We start from the raw sequence: 17,480 nt of genomic DNA, 5'->3' as shown, positions 1-17,480 counted from the left end.
TCCTGAGCCTCAAATTCCAAGGCAAATTTTCAGAAAAGTTCCCTTATCTTCTATTCGTTGAAAAATAAATACATCTCTAGCTTATCTATTGTTCAAGGGGTCAAGCAAAGCTAATTTTATAAGTAAATAAAATGCTTTTGAAGGCCATGGTAGCTTATAAAAAGTAAATATTTTTCTTTGAGTGATTCTGAATGACTATGATCCTCCCTCAACCACCCCCCTCAAATCACAAAATACACCTTCAGCAAATTGTATTCCCAGGTAATTATTTCCCCATAATCTTTGCTGATAGCACGACATAAACATTTAGGTATCTTAAAGAAAGTACTGAAAAGATAAATGAAGTTTTGACGATACGTGAATAATTAACACATTCAAACGTAACTTTTAACAATCTGATTTCTTAAAGATTGCTGATCTTTCCCTTCAAATTTCTACCCAGGAATTTTAGGAATTGAAAATATTTAAGAGCCAAGAAAAATCATCATATCTTACAGCATACCTGTGTTTTCCCTTGCTGCCCATAAACAATTTTTGTTGGGATGATTTTAGCTGCTGGTTGAACTGTGGAACCTATTCCTTTTGGCTGCGTTACAATCATTTTGGTGATGGGTCTTGTAGCAGTGAGGATAGCTGGCTTTGCTCCTGTTGGCACGGTCTGAATAGTCTTTTCTCCCTAAATTGAAGTCAATGATTACATAAGAGATTTATATGCATATAAATGATAAGTCCTCTCACTGAAAAATCAGTAAGGTTTTACCAGGATGATGAAAAAGGGGCTGTAGATTATGTAACAAAGTATAACGTTTCCAGGAAATCAAAAATCCTAGACTTGGTCGAAATGATCTAGAAAGTCATCTGACCAACTTTCTACCCAAAGAAGGAATTAATTATTCTCTGATGAGTGAATTTTTTTAAATTACCACATGCAAAAATACTTATTACACTGTCCCATTCCTGGAATACAAATAATAGTCAGAAAATTCTGGAAGAAGGTATAGTACACTGTTAATGCTTGTCTCTAAGAATTGGGATTATAAGTCTTATCCCCCAAATACATATTTATTTTCTAATATATTTGAAATAAATATTTGTGTAATTAGAAAATTACTGTGCAATATACCAGTAGCTAAATGTACACACATAAAATAAATCCCCTAAGTTCTACATATATGAAATTATAAGGATATATATTAGAATGTCTACATGAAAAACTATGGGCAAGCAAAATCAGCAGAAGTATTAACATTCTTTCTAAGGTTATATATAGGAAAAATTTGATGAACATATGCCATGAGGAAAGAATGTTATATATTGTTAATAATATATAAGGTTATATGTAGGAAAAAAGGATGGGAAAACTCAGTGCTTCCTATGTTTTACTATTCATATATTACTAATATCCTTTTAGTCTATTAACTAGATAGCTTATATCCATTAACTTTTCATCATTTTCTATGCTTTCATCTACTTTATTCTTAAGTACCATTTTCTGGTCACTCATGAAATCAACATCTTTTTACATGAACTTAACTAAATTAAGTTCAAATACAGGGACTTTACTAAATTATTAAAAATTTTAAAATTAAAATCCATAAACTTAAGACGGAAATGAAAAGATCTGAGAATGTGCACCTCATCAGTTTTCCTTAATTTTTAGCCAGCATCATCTAAATATGTGCCTATCTAAACTTAGCAGCCAGTAAACACAAAGCACCCAGGTGAGCTGGCTAAAAAGCAATCACTGTGAATTAGAGCTAAATATAATTACAAAAATCACAAGTTTAACTATCTGTTGTAATTATTTAAGGGAAACATGAAGCATCTGCCAATGGTGTTATTACTTATTTCAACACACGCATACTCTTCACAGTGCCATCTCTGGAAAGAGCTCTAGTTCATTTGCCAAGAGCCACTAGTTTGCAAGTGAGCATACCTATCTATTAAATACCTCAATGGACCCTGTCCGAGTATGATGAGCCATTCAAGCCAAACAAAACCAACTAGCGGCCTGTTTTTCAAAAAAGCTCTTCTGATGTGTGTTGTGGGCATGCACAGGTGAGCAAGTGGTGAGTAGAGGTGAATGTGCCTACTTGGTCTTTGGCAGGGGTGGCAGGGGCAGTCTTGCTCTGTCACCCAGGCTGAAGTACAGTGGCAAGATCTTGGCTCACTGCAACCTCTGCCTCCCGGGCTCAAGTGATCCTCCACCTCAGCCTCCCAAGTAGCTGGGATAACAGGCATGCACCTCCATGCTAATTTTTGTAATTTTGTAAAGATGGGGTTTCACCATGTTGCTCAGGCTGGTCTCAAACTCCTGGGCTCAAGTGATCCACCTGCCTTGGCCTCCCAAATTGCTGGAATTACAGGCATGAGCCTCCACACCCAGCCCAGAAAATGGTCTTATATGTTGATTTGCTTGTTTCACTAGCACTGCCTGTGTCAAACAGTTGTTATTAGAGATATCTAACAGCTATGAATCATACATGACTCTCAGATCTTTGTGACCACAGGGCCTAGAATACAAAGCAGCCCCTCTTACATATCAAGTTCTTTGAAATTGCAAACCACATTACAAAGGGTTCTGAAAAACTGAATTCTAATCCTGCTTTACTTTTGGCTTACTATGTAAATTCAGGCTAGGAACAATCTGTTTTCCTACACATTGAAAAAATCTAATGCTGGACCCCTACCAATGAAGCTTTTATGAGATCTACTTAAGTGAAGTATAGCATTCCATGTTCTAGTGAAGTCAGACAAGGTAGGGACACTAACAAGCCAAAACAGTTAAGTACCAAGAATAACAAGAAGAAGAAAATCAATGATTGAGGATGTCTTATGTGCCAGGCCCTATTCTAAGCACTTTCACAATAGCTACCAGTTACTAAACAACCTCCCTGGTAAATATCATCAACCCCAATGTACAAATGAGGAAATTAAGAATGAGAGAGGTTGAACATGTCACCCAAGGTCAAACAACTACAATATAAAGAAACAAAGCCCTGGTTTGTCAAACTCCAAACCTTCTACCAACTGCCTTCAGAACTATAAATAAATCTGTTATTTCCTTGATTTTTTTTTTTTTTTTTGAGGCAAGGTCTCATTCTGTTGCCCAGTCTGGAGCGCAGTGGCATGATCATGGCTCATAGCAGCCTCAAACTCCTGGGCTCAAGTGATCCTCCTACCTTAGCCTCCCAAGTAGCTGGGACTACAGGTGCATGCTACTACACCTGGTTAATTTTTTAAATAAATTTTTGTAGAGGTGGGGGTCTTGCTTTGTTGCCAAGGCTGGTCTTCAATTCCTGGGCGAAAGCGATTCTCCCACCTCAGCCTCCCAACCAGCTGGGATTACAGGCATGTGCCACCACATCCAGCCTGATTTCATTTTTTAATAGCTCAAAGAGGTAAAAATGAAAAAAAAAAAAAAAATGAAAGTAACAAATTCCTACCAATTAGTCTTAATCCCACATATTTCTCTTTGCCCACCCTAAGCCAAATACTAGGTCAGTATCTATTGACCATAAGCTGGAATAAAACAGTGCTCCAACAGAAATCCCCCTACAGTTAAGCCAATGGAATTCTCTTTTTGGACAAAGCTAAGCATCTAAATCATGGTCACAAGCAACTTAGCTATGAGCAAGTATGAGCAACATGCTTTAGAAATTACTGTGAAAAATGGTATCAGTTGGTGGTGCTTTAACAGTTATTATATCACAGCAGTAGTAAATCAAGCCATTCTGGCTATTGCGGGGTTCTCAAGTCCTTGTGCAAATATTTATATAGCTGGTCTTTAAACCCTCTGTGAATTGCTAAATCTGCAGTTGAAGCTCTTACTTACTCCAGCATTTAGCAACGTTGTGACAACATTTTTGCCCGGGAGGCCTTGAATGGTCGTTCCTTTTCCTGTAGTCTTTTGCACAACAATCACATTGGGCTTGGAAGTCATTGGGATTGTAGTGATTTTGGTAGTTGTTCCTTAGAAAAGGGGGAAGAAAAGGAGGCCTGAGTTAAGGACTAGAGACACTTGGTTATTTCTATTTATATTATACACAATTAGTACATATAGTAAATGTCATTCCTAGATGACATGAAAGCTGTCATGACGATGAAAATGAAGGCTTGGAATAGTAAGTTATAAGTCATACCAGAATGAAATAATATTAAGAATTTACTCTTAAAGCAGTCATCTTTTTAGAATCTGAGAACCTATACACAAAACTCAGAATCAAAAAACATCAGTTTCACCATCAATATTCTTTGACTAGTTAAAAGAAACAAATCAGAATCTCTATTCTATGACATATATTTCCCCCAGACCCAGTATTATATCTGTGACTGAAGTGATGGGAAAACCCTTCAAAAAAGAACATGAAGTAAATACTTAAATTTACATAATACTAGGTTCTAGAAAAAATTTATGAAAAGAAATAAGCCATTATTTTTCTGTGATTAAAAAAGACAAAGTAGGCCAGGCATGGTTGGCTCACGCTCATAATGCCAGCACTTTGAGAGGCCGAGATGGGCGGATCACCAGAGGTCAGGAGTTCAAGATCAGCCTGTCCAACCTGGTGAAACTCTGTCTCTACTAAAAATAAAAAAAAAACTAGCTGGGGGTGGTGGTGGGCACCTGTAATCCCAGCTACTTGGAAGGCTGAGGCAGAAGAATTGTTTGAACCTGGGAGGTGGAGGTTGCAGTGAGCCCAGCTCGTGCCACTGCACTCCATCCTGGGCTATAGAGTGAGACTCAATCTCAAAACAAACAAACAAAAAAGACAAAGTAAACGATATACAAAACAAGTCACAGATTCACTGTATGCTTCTGTAATCTGCAGCACTCCGGAGAGTGTGAGGATAAAACTCTAATTTACATATATAAACTTATATTGTCAATTATTAAAATCTATCTAATAGGTCTATACCTGCTGATCCAAACATAGTATTACTTTGCCCTCTCCCACACATCCTTCCATAATTGGCTTCTCTTCTACCTATCAAATCTACCTTCCAACCTTCAGATGTAAATTCTGGTGCAAATCTTTGATTTATTCCTTGTCTTCTTCTCTTTTTCAAAAAATTTTACTTTTATTTTTATTTTTTTAAGGCAAGGTCTTGCTCTGTCACCCAGATGGGAGTTGAATGAAGCAACCACAGCTCATTGCAGCCTTGACCTTCCGAGCTCAAGTGGTCCTCCCACCTTACTCTTTGATTTTTTGTAGAGACGTGGTCTCACTATGTTGCCCTGGCTGATCTCAAACTCTTAGGCTCAAGTGATCCTCCTGCCTCAGCTTCACAAAGTGTTGGGACTATAGGTGTGAGCCACTGTGCCTGGACTCTTTTTTTTTTTTTTTTTAAGAGAGACGGGGTCTCACTCTGTTACCCAGGCTGGAGTGCAGTGGCATGATCATATCTACTGCAGGCTTCAACTCTCGGGCTCACACAATCCTCCCATCTCAGCCTCTTAGGTACCTAGGACTTCAGGTATGTGCCATCATGCCTGGCTAATTTCTGTATTTTTTGGTAGAGATGGGGTCTTACTACATTGCCCAGATTGGTCTTGAACTCCTGGCCTCAAGTGATCCTCCTGTTCCAGCCTCCCAAATTGTTGGAATTACAGGCATGAGCCAGCAGGCTTGGCCTATTTCCCCATCTTAACTCCCTATACCTCTCAACAAGATGAAAGCCCCTTAATCTCCACACTGTACCTTTTTATGATTCCTCAGTGCTTAGGACAGTGGATGACAATTACATTCTTAAAAAACTAAATTTATCATGCCAAGAACCTGGAACATGTCAACTGGTTAAACTCCCTAATTTCCCGTTTTGTCCCCAGTTCTAACTTTCCCTCATGTTTCAAAATCCTATTAATACATAATCTGTCCCTTAATCTACCATCTTAATCTAATTAGCATGTACTCCAGAGTACACACCATAAACTTTAATCTAACAAGTAACTTCTTCATTATGGCTTCCCGTTACCTACCACACAAAGCCCAAACTCCTCTGCCTAGCTTTCCAGGCTTTGTCAGACCTTAATTTTTAGAATTAACTAACGTACACCTCTCCTTTAATGTGCTGGTTTCCACATTGGTCTTTGAGTATACAAATTCCAATGCTACTTTTGCTCCTGTAATTTCCTCTGCTTATGAAAAGAGGCATGTCGAGTTCTTCTTCTACAGGCCTATATATCATCTATCAAATGACTAAGCACAGAATTATTACTTAATAAAAACATGAGTAATATGTCTTCAAAAAATAAACACAATTTTATTATTTTCCACTGGAAAACCTTAATATTCCTTACTTAAATTTTTTAAACAAAGTTACACTAAGAATAAGAATATTCTAGCTATATGTTAATTTTGGCAATACTGCTACAAAAAATGTCTTTATAATATACTTGCCATTATATAATGTTTCATTAGTCCAAGGTAACATGCTCTGAGGTTACATAAAAGAGCATTTTAACCTATGAACTAGCTTCACAACTTTTTCCATTTATTTGTAGTCTCTAAATAGTCAGCTGTTAAGAATTTCAAAAACCAAGCTGCCCATGATTCACTTATACTAACTTTAACTCTTAATTAACTTTAATCCCTCACATGTGAGTAACTCTATAGACCTTTTTGACACGGTTTCATACAGACCTCTTTTGACATGATTTACTATGTTTTTGACTTTATGCTAAAGTACAAGGGCCACTTTTTGACAAAACTTGCTTAACAAATGAATTATATTTTTATCTACTAAAATGTCTAATCCCTTCCATTACAGAAGTTTTTCAGTTTATATGATAGTTGCAAACCAAGTCCACAAGCTTAACAAAATGTGGTGGGCGGGGTGGCAAATGCCAGAAAATAGAAGAAAAAGGAATAGCATAAGGAAAAGCAAGTCTAACATTATATTAAAATAGAATATAATTTATAATTGATACAATGATCAATTATAAATGTCTGAAATTCCAGTGAACATGTTTCTATATTAGGGGATACCTACATTATATTGAAAAAGTATTATTCATTACAAAAAAGTCACCTTCTGTGCTTTCACAGTAGACTGCCGTTCCCATGTTACACAAGAATTATACAAGTTCACTTGCTTAGCATTCTTTAGGGCAGATAATAAAACTCATGCATATATTCCTCTGTATCACAACACACAGCAGAGTATCTGGCTTGTAGCGTATCAGAAGGACCCACTTATATAGTCTTCACTTATAAAACAATCGAGATATAATGGGTGCAAATAACTGTAAATCTCATTTGGATAATAATCAACTATGATATTGATGCATTTCAGGCATTCTTATTTTTAAAAAAGATTCCTGTAAAAGTTTGGGCATTATAATAGGTAGGCTTAAAGAAGAACACAAATTTATTGGCTCAGATTTTACTATTCTATTTACAGATTCTAAAATTACCTGATAATCTTGGTCTCTTAGGTGAGGTTTTATGTTGCTTTGCTCAAAGAATGAACGAATGAAAAAGTGCAAAAATAACAGCTTCTTTCCTGGACACCGTACTAAAGATCAGTAGAATGAAAGTTTTGCTATTGTCACAGGTTCTCATAATGTCCCCAGAATCAAGGTAGTGAGTTCAACTCTGAAGAATCCAATATAATTATTCATCTAACCCTCAACAAAGCTCACAAAAAAAGTACAAATCTGACAATCTAATATATAAACATGTAAATAAATATTTGATTCTATAAAATATGAATTGGCCAGGCGCAGTGACTGACGCCTATAATACCAGCACTTTGGGAGCCCGAGGCAGGTGGATCACTGGAGGTCAGGAGTTTGAGATCATCCTGGCCAACACGGTGAAACCCTGTCTCTGCTAAAAATACAAAAATTAGCCGAGCGACGTGGCAGGCGCCTGTAATCCCAGCTACTCAGGAGGCTGAGGCAGGAGAATTGCTTGAACCCGGGAGGCAGGGGTTGCAGTGAGCAGAGATCACACCACTACATACATTCCAACCTAGGTGACAGAGCAGGATTCTGTCTCAAAAAAAAAAAAAAAAGCTATGAATCAACTCTAAAGATAGTCATGGATTCCATTTAACTGTTTGTTCTAATAAAAAGAACAAAGTGATCTTTCTAGAAAGTACTCTGGAAGCATTAAATTGCATCCTAGGATATTTATACAGAGGAAGTAAGAATTCCACAAAATAATTTATGTATAATAATGTTCATCATAGAATTATTTATAATGCCACACACACACCCCCACGCACACACACACAAGACAGCCTGTAAGCAACCTAAAACTTGCTACAATAAGAAAATGGTTAATATGAGGAGGGGTGTCAAAATACATTTACTAGCATGGGAAAATAACATTACTATAGGAAACAAGGATAAAATCTGACTATATTGGATCCCAATTTAAAAAAATATATACACACACACATTTATACAAATAAATGAATAGAAAAATGAATAAAAATATACCTAAATTTTAACACAGTCCTATGGATAGTAAAAATCATAGGTTTTTAATTTTCCTTGAACCTTGCTGTAGTTTCCAAATTCCCCCACAATGAGAGGGAAAGTGTCTTTTTTTAAGCCTTCTATTCTTATAGCTAGATGTGTGAGTGTATTTTAAGAAAAGAGCCAGACACAGTGGCTCATGCTGTAATCCCAGCACCTTGGGAGGCCAAGGTGGGCAAATCGCTTGAGCTCAGGAGTCTGAGACCAGCCAGGGTGACATGCAAAACCCTGTCTCTAGAAAAAATACAAAAATTAGCCAAGCATGGCGGTGTGGGCCTGTAGTCTTAGCTACCTGGGAGGCTGAGGTATCAGGATTGCTTGAGCCCAGGAGGCTGACGCTGTAATGAGCCAATCACACCACTGCACCCTGGCCTGGGCAACAGCGTGAGACTTTGTCTTAAAAAAAAAAAAAAAAAAAGGAAAGTACTTCTTTTTTGTTTGGGGGAGATGGGACCCTAGAAAAAGCATCTGCTCATGGATGAAGACAGAAAACTGTGTAAATTCATTCAACCAGGCTTATCAATAAACAGGCAATGAAATGCTTACAATAAACAGTTTACTATAAACAGGCAATGAAAGATTTTAAAACTAACCTATAATCCCAATATCATAGATCAACAATAATATTATAAAATAAGAAAACTGTCTTTATAGAGAACAGTGAGATGTAACACAGGATCAGTTTAGAGCAACCAGAAGAAGAGAAGTTCTTTGGAATAAAAGTGTCAGTGAAGCAGAGATAGAGACGTAATGAGCACCATGCAATGAATAAAGTTGTTTAAACTGTATGCCAAGTATATCCTGTAATGCTGGAAAAGTCTCTACTCATGTACACTCATGCACTTGAAGTAGCAACTAACCATGAACGGTTTTATAATTCAATACAAAGATGGATAACACGTTATACCTGTATAAGATACATAAATTTCAAATGACATCTCTGCTTTTAGGAAAATGTGCTTGCTTGTATTGCTCTAACCAGGTACAAAGCAGCTACATTATGAATTAGGTCTGAAAATAGAGGACTTGTGACATATAAACATTCCTTCAAGCTATATGAAACTACAAATTCATGTATAAGTACAGAAAAATCCTTAAGGTCATAAAAAACTACCTACCAATGAAATACATGATCCCTTTTTGACAAATGTTTGAGTAAGTGCTTTATACTATGTAAAGATACTGTCAAGTAATAAATTATAATTTAAGTTTTAACTGTTATTTAAAATATCCTCTTAAAACCTGGAGTACGATGATTCTTTCCCTACCGGTTTCACCCTCCTCAGTCTGGCAAACATTGGATTTTCTCACTTACATTTAAAAGTAGAGCCAAAATTAACAGCTTTAAATATAGCACTTTATGCCAATACCATGCTCTACTTCGCTTTTTTATTTTTTAACTCCCTGAGTTATCAGCAACATCAAATTACTGCCAGGAACTTCAATCCCTTGACTTTAAAATGTTAGAACAACTCACCTGGGGCATACAAAATATGACTCGTCTACAAAAATGTTAGACAATTAAAGTCTACAGTCTTGCTTAATCAGAGATTATTTACATCATTTTAATTAAAAATAATAATCGATGAAAACAGATGCCATGTTAACATTCCACATTAGGGTTCACAACCTAAGAACTGCAGAGATTAATGAGCCAATAAAAACCAGGTATGGTTTCCATATACCAATAAATAGGCAGACGGTTGGCTTTCACTATTAAAGTAAAATATTTCTGAAAAGCAAAGTTAATATAAATGGTAAAAAGCAAATAAACTATTCAAATATTTTTATTTTTAATAAACTAAAGTGACATTAGTAATTGAAATTATGAGATATGTTCCCAAAAACATATTTAGAACAAATAATAATTCTTCCACTTTCTAACTCTAATTGGTCTTGGACAGGTCAATTTGCTCTCTCTAAACCCAAATCTATCTTCCTTTGTAAATTTAGCACAATAGCAACCACCTCAGAGTTGTTATGGGGTCTGAATGGGTTGACAAATAGGAGAATACTTTGCAAATGAAAAATCTCTATGCATATATAAACTATAATCTTTCCACTCTGACTAAAAGCAACTAAAGGTTCTTTCCATTTTAAAACTATCAAAAGCTTTATATGTAAATATTGAATATTAAAACTAAAAACTATATTTAATCATGAAACATAAGGACTAAAACAAAGCTTTAGATTTCTAAGCAAAACACTGAGATCAAATATAATCCTTCAATGAAACAAGTTCTTTATTTTTCTCTCAATGAAGGCCACCTATACCTTTAACATATTTCAGATATACCTACCAGAAACTATATTACTGCTAATTATCTTGCCCCCCAAGGTAGCTAATGATTTGGGTACTACTGTAATGATGCTACCACTCGTAGTTTTCACATAGGTTGCAGCTCCAGGGGTTGCAGCCATCCGACCAATGGATGGGCTCACTGTTGGCCGGGTATAGGTTGCTTGTGTGCCTATAGAAAGGGAAAAGCCAAAAGAAAAAGTTGTCTTTGCTTATAGAACAACGATAACTAATACAGTTTAACTGTAATTCAATATAATCTATATTGCTATAACTTGAAAATGGAATTTCAAGGTGTCAAGACATTAATTTATAATTTTACAGCCAGTTTTCAACACATATAGCAAGTACTACAGCCAAGTCAATTTAATTTTACACATAAAATTTTGTGATGTGTTGCATCAAATTACTAACCCAAGAAAAAGTAGAGTTAACTCTGTTCCCTTCTTCCACTACCCTTCTTCTACTAGTTTTATGCCAAAAGAAACGAATTTAATCATCTTTCCTGCCAGAGTATTTTGGATATTTCTGTCATAGATTTTAAGGTCTCTGCATCTGTTTTATGCTGTCTTAGTGCCAAACCCAATGTTGGCATTGAGCAAATAAGGCAGTATTGTTTGTCTAAAATTTTACAAACTTTCATTGCTTTGTAATCTGCTACCCTCTAAATACACATCCATCTTTTAAAGGGTTGGTTATTCTATCATTTTAGTAAAGATTAAAGTTAAAGCTGCCTACAGTTGCCAGGAATGTTTCTCTTTAGCCTAAAATTTTCTCTATTTACATATTTCCTCAACTTTAGACCTGTTAGACTATTTTTCTTCATGTGTCTCAAAAGATTTTATATCCTTCCCCACTATTTCTAACACTTTTTTCTTTTCTCCAAACAGGAATTAAAAGCTAACTACATGAGTCTGTTGTAGTTTCTCACAAATCCAGTAACTCAGAAAGGCTATTCCTAAATTAAGCATCAATGCCTTAGGGAGAATGAAAAAAAAAAAATGACTAAGATAACATCATTTTCACTTGAAGAAATTTCTTTCATTATATGATAATCAAATTCATGGACCACTTTGATAGCCATTTTCAACACTCACCTCCTCCCCCGCAAAAAATGGTTTTACCAAGTTATTTACCTTTGAAAAATACAACCATTACCCAAAAAGGGAGAACGGGAAGAACAACAAGGAGAATTAGTTTAGATTGGTTATAAGCATACATCTGAATGGAAAAAAAAAACAAACCCCACAAAACTAGTGCAAAGTAAATATGCTATATGGATACATAGTTTTAATTTGGCAAATTACATCTGGAAAAAATTCAAATTAAGTTTTTGTTTAAAAAAAGAAACACTTATTATAACACAGACATATAAACATAGACAAAATATTATTTTTCACTACTTTTCCATAACATGAGAAATCACATATGCATAACACTGTTATCTATTTAGAAAAGTTTAGGGGAAGTATGATAAAGTTAATACTAAAAAATAATAGTGTTTAAAAGCACAGGCTTTACATAGAGACAGAAAGCAGAATGGTGATGCCAGGGATTGGAGAAAGTGGGGAAATGAAGCATTATTGTTGAATGAGTACAAGAGTTTCAGTTTCGGAAGATGAAAATGTTTTGTAGATAGATGGTGCTGATGGTTATACAACAATGCGAATGTACTTAATGCCAATGAACTATATATTTGAAAATGGTAAATTTCATGTTATATATATTTTACTGCAATTTAAAAAACAAAAGCAAGCACAGGTTTTGGAGTTAAACTGGTTCAAACCCTAGTTCTGCCTATTTTTGGCTATGTTACCTTAGGCAAGTTGCTGAAAATGGAGATGATAAAGCCTAAAGGAGACTAAGTGCAATGTTTGTAAAGACCTTTACACACTGGCCAATAAATGACAGCTTATAAGCTTGAGACAGGTATCATTTTACACTATTTAAATTCTGTCATCTAAATACTAGCCATCCTCAAAACGTTTCGTTAAAGAGTCATACATTTAAAATAACAGTAATGGCTAATTATAATATTAATAGTGACAACTATTGAGCACTATGCTGGGGACTTTCTACATACCTGATTTCATTTAGTACTTATAATAACCTTATGGTATAGGGATTATTATCCCATTTAAATAAACAGGAGAAAAAAAACAAAAACAAATAAACAAAGAAAAATATTTAGAGGGATTAAGTAATCTGCTCAAGGCCACATTTTAGATAGTGTTACTATCCAAAATGTTCAACACTCACATATGCTGGTTGCTTGCCTATCAGAGCACAATGCCATTCTGTGCTTCCCTCAGTCTCAGCAATGCTTAGTCAACCGTAACGTAACATATACGCTTCTCAACTTCATCAGAGTGAAATCCTTGTGGGTTGGGTCAATTTCATTCAACAAATCCTGACTGAGCACCTATTTACAGACTAGCTCTGTATATATGGTAAATAAAATGGAGATGGTCCCTTACCCTCATAGAGCTTATGGTTCAATAAAAGGAACAACATTAAACAAACCAACATACAACTAGATAGGTAAGAAATTATGGGAAGTGCTATAAACGAAAAGAACAAAGGATCATCAGAAAGAATATCAAAAGAAAGTTAACATCAGGGTGGTAGGGGTGTAAGAATCAAGAAAGGCCTCTTTGAAAAACTGTCTCATAAATCTCTGTATCCCAAGTGTCAAGTATATTGCTGGCATAGAGAAACAATTTGATGAATGTATGATGAATAAATGAACTGATGCTCAAGAGAACTTACCAGTAGGAGTGGTTACCAGTTTAGTTGTCATAATTGCACCATTACTGCTAACCACCATAATAGGAGAATTGCTACTGGTGGGTAGAGTTGCTGTCACCGGTTTGGGTAAGATTTTACTTGGTTGAACCTGTTGTGTGATGATTTTAACACCTTTGAAAGAAGAAAGATAAATCTCAGCACAAATTATTTTTAAATACATGTCCCTTATACCAACCCAAGAGGGCAGCAGTCACACACATTTACTCAGTCTTGCCTAAGGAGAAGTTTTTTTTAATACTGATGAAACTAAACTTTTATTCCTCAAATTTCTATCTTTCTTAGTTTATTTCTCATTTCAGAAATGCAACTAAAACACTTACATTAACAAAGTTCATAAAGAAAAACAAATCTTTTGTCTATGATTGTATTATATAAGAGCTTTCAAACCAAATTATCCACTGGACTTGAACTTTACAGGCAAATAATCCTTTCCATACCAATACTTAGGATGGAAGGACTAGCGTAAGAGGTCAAAAACAAAAGGTAATGTGCTTTTATGTATCCCCAACTTCGCCAAAATATTTGTACAACTCCTTAAACTTACATAAAAGCTGTTGAAAAATATAAAGACAAAGAACATTTTTGTTTGAAATTTTTAATTGCCTTCTTTTAAAATAATTTTTAATAGCTTACTTTGTCAAATACAGGATACAAAAAAAGATACATTATTTTTCTACCTATACAAAAAATGTGTGGACAAGAACTTGAAGGTGATAGGCAAAAATAAAATTAAAGTGCTACGGTGGTGATGTTTTTTTTTTTTAATTTTCTAAATTTTTCTTTATGCCATAATTGTTACATTGACTTTCCAAACATAAACATTCCTTTAACCTTTTTTTCATTTAGAAAAAAAAAAGTGTAGCTTGCTGCCAGCATTCATTTAATTTTATATAAACACACTCTCCGAGGCTGAAACAAATCTGAGTGATTTTCAATATGAAAATAAAATATAAAAACTGTTTTTGAGAACTATGTTAACATCACACATAGGAATGCTAGCTTCTAGGATTTGACATTTTCTGCAACTGAGAATTACTATATTTTGTAAATGGAAATACCACTACTAAAAACAGAATGCTATAAATAGAATAATGTCTTTTGTTTCCAAAGTCAATATAATAGAATAATGCAAAAATAATAATCAAAGCAAGATATTTCGTGGCAAAGTTATCTTGGAGTAAATGCTACAGCTGCAAGAGCCACCAGCAAGTATTCTCGGGGTAAATGAGAAAGGGGTTAAAAGAAAATTTCCTATGCCAACTATAAAGTTAAATTGGTAGCTAATGAAGGAAATTTTTGGTAACACTCTTTCCCCACTACTATCTTCACTGAAATAATTCATGAGTTAAAATATGTTATTATAGACAACTAAAAATTATATTACTTTTTGAGATGGTGATTTAGGTTAAGACATTAGGAAGCAACCAGATCTATTTATTTAATAGCATTAAATAATTTTACATTTCTTGTAGCCAACAAAGTTGTTACAATTATGACATCTAAGTATATAATTAGACAAGTTACATAATCTCTGTGACTCAGTCTCCTCCTCCATAAAATAATGATTCTATTAGTATATACCTCATAGGGCTGTTGTTAAGATTAAATAAATCACACCTGTAAAGTGCATAATGAACAGAAAAATTCAGTAAATAATTATTATGGAAATTTTAAAAATCTGATTATAATAAATCTTAAGCACTGAGGTTTGTGGGGGGAATAATTTGTAGTATTTATTTCATTAGTGAATTACAGTAATTATTATTATTATTATTTTGAGATGGAGTCTCACTCTGTCCCCAGGCTGGAGTACAGTGGTGCAATCTCAGCTCACTGCAACCTCCACCTCTGGGTTTAAGTGATTCTCCTGCCTCAGCCTCCCGAGTAGCTGGGATTACAGGCGCCCGCCACCACGCCCGGCCAATTGTTTTGTATTTTTAGTAGAGACAGGGTTTCACCATGTTGGCTAGGCTGGTTTTGAACTCCTGACCTCAAGTGGCCTACTGGCCTTGGTCTCCCAAAGAGATTACAGGCGTGAGCCACCAGACCCGGCTAGAATTAAGTAATTCTTAAAGCACATATAAAAAGAAGCTTCTAAAGAAATAACCACACAGAGAAAAAATTAAGATAATCATAAAATGACTTTGCTCAATTATATGCAAATAAGTTTAAAATCTGAATTAAATAGGTAATTTTCTAGGAAAGTATTACTTATCAATATTGACCCCAGAAAAGAGAAAAAACGTAGACAAATTTCCACAGATAAAAATTTCAGGAGCTGTGCCCCCTTGCCAAAAAGTAGCAGGCCCAGATAGTTGCATTGCAGAATTCTACAGTCCTTTTAAAGGAAGTAATTCCAATGTACTTAAAGTCATTCCAAATACTGATATCTGGCATGGCGGCATGAACTCTGCTGGCCCCCTAACCTAGTGAAACTGGTAAAAATTATAAAACAACCACCATTGAAAGGCTCCAGAAATGGTGCCAAGGGCAAATAGTAAATGAAAAAAACATCTACTCAAGAAAAACTCAAAAAATTCATTGAGAAAGGCAAGATCTGTGGTATTTAAACCAAGACCATTTCCTCCTTCCCTACTACTAGCTCAGCAAGGGGGACATTCCATTCCAGATGGCCGCAGTGAAGAACTCAGGGTTCCTTCTCTGCCAGCTGCCAGTTGAAAGGTTTTCTTCTCAGGAAAAACCAGACTTCAGATTATATCATCCTGCCCTCAGCTACCCACTGCTAAGGCTAAGTTCTGGGCAAGAGAAGTACAGATGTGAGAGCTCTCTCATTCTGCCCAGCCCCCAGTTTGGGGACAAGGCTCTATCTTGGGCACAGTACCACTGAGTATATTAAAGTACTGATAGCTCTTGCTCTGGCTTGTAAAGCAGTGACTCCACCACCAAGCAAGGCAAGCTATGAGGACCTCAGGCTGCTCCCCAACCCCTCACTCCCACTCAGTGAACACTCAGTGCCTAAAGCAGGGGTCTGTGAGAGAAGTCTGCCACTTACCCCACCCCAGATTCCAGAGTCCTGGCTCAGAGACTTTGCCAAAGGATAGAAATAATTCATAAAACAGATAGCTCCTAATCTCTTCCCAAAGGAACTAACTCCATTTATATCAGAGCATGGAGAAGTTCAAGACCAAGGGCATTCTCAAGAACAGTGAAGGAAGTGGTGCAAGGCAACCAGAAAGAGATTCACGGATGTCATGAACATATCGTCTAGACAGCAGACAGTTTATAGGGAAGAAGCAGATAATATAAAAGCTGGGAAGAGCTTTCGTGAGGTTAGAAGAAATATCAAAAATGAACCCCAGAAACTATTCCTTCAAAGGAGTCAAAATTTGGATTACAGAGTAATGCATGCTCCAAAGCTTTCTGAAAACAACAGAGCAATCAGCCAGCAGTTAATAGAGTTTAACAGCTGGGTGTGGTCAAGGAAAGAACAGAAAAAAGCCAAACTAACACCACTGTCATCCCAAAGTGACTGTAAGTATACCCAGAGCAGTGCCTCCTTGAGGAGTAATATCAGATGCTTAGATGAAGGAGCACAGGCTGGAGAGGGAATAAAAAGACTTCACTAAAATAACTGATCCCATCACTAAACAAATAACTAGGCAAATAACAATAACAAATCCCCGGTGAGGGGAGACCAGTACCCAGGTACTGCATGGTCATCCGTCAGTATCCATGGAAGATTACTTCCAGGACCCTGTTGATATTCAAATCTGTGGATGTTCCAGTCCTTTATAAAAAATGGTGTAGTATTTGTGAAACCTATGCACACCCTCCTGCATACTTTAAATCATCTCTAGATTACTTATAATACCTAATACAATATAAATGCTATGTAGCTGTTATACTATATTGTTTCTGTATTTGCAT

General features: G+C 35.7%; 1 protein-coding gene across 5 annotated transcripts in view; it reads right to left on the bottom strand.

Annotated features, from left to right (window-relative positions):
• Positions 1-17,480, bottom strand: part of LOC105546240 (chromosome unknown open reading frame, human C11orf30) — a 104,520-nt gene that overhangs the window by 26,071 nt on the left and 60,969 nt on the right. For all 5 annotated transcript variants that reach the window (XM_011989373.1, XM_011989386.1, XM_011989380.1 and 2 more), the window contains 4 exons: positions 13,554-13,703; positions 10,786-10,956; positions 3,836-3,972; positions 503-676 (listed from right to left, as the gene is read on the bottom strand). In XM_011989373.1, the coding sequence (XP_011844763.1) occupies positions 503-676; positions 3,836-3,972; positions 10,786-10,956; positions 13,554-13,703 (632 nt within the window). The remainder of the gene's footprint in view (positions 1-502; positions 677-3,835; positions 3,973-10,785; positions 10,957-13,553; positions 13,704-17,480) is intronic.

Source organism: Mandrillus leucophaeus, unplaced genomic scaffold, assembly GCF_000951045.1.
Source record: "Mandrillus leucophaeus isolate KB7577 unplaced genomic scaffold, Mleu.le_1.0 Scaffold1095, whole genome shotgun sequence".
Classification (NCBI taxonomy): domain Eukaryota; kingdom Metazoa; phylum Chordata; class Mammalia; order Primates; family Cercopithecidae; genus Mandrillus; species Mandrillus leucophaeus.
Note: the sequence above shows the minus strand (reverse complement) of the source record. Positions and strands in the feature narration are given on the sequence as shown.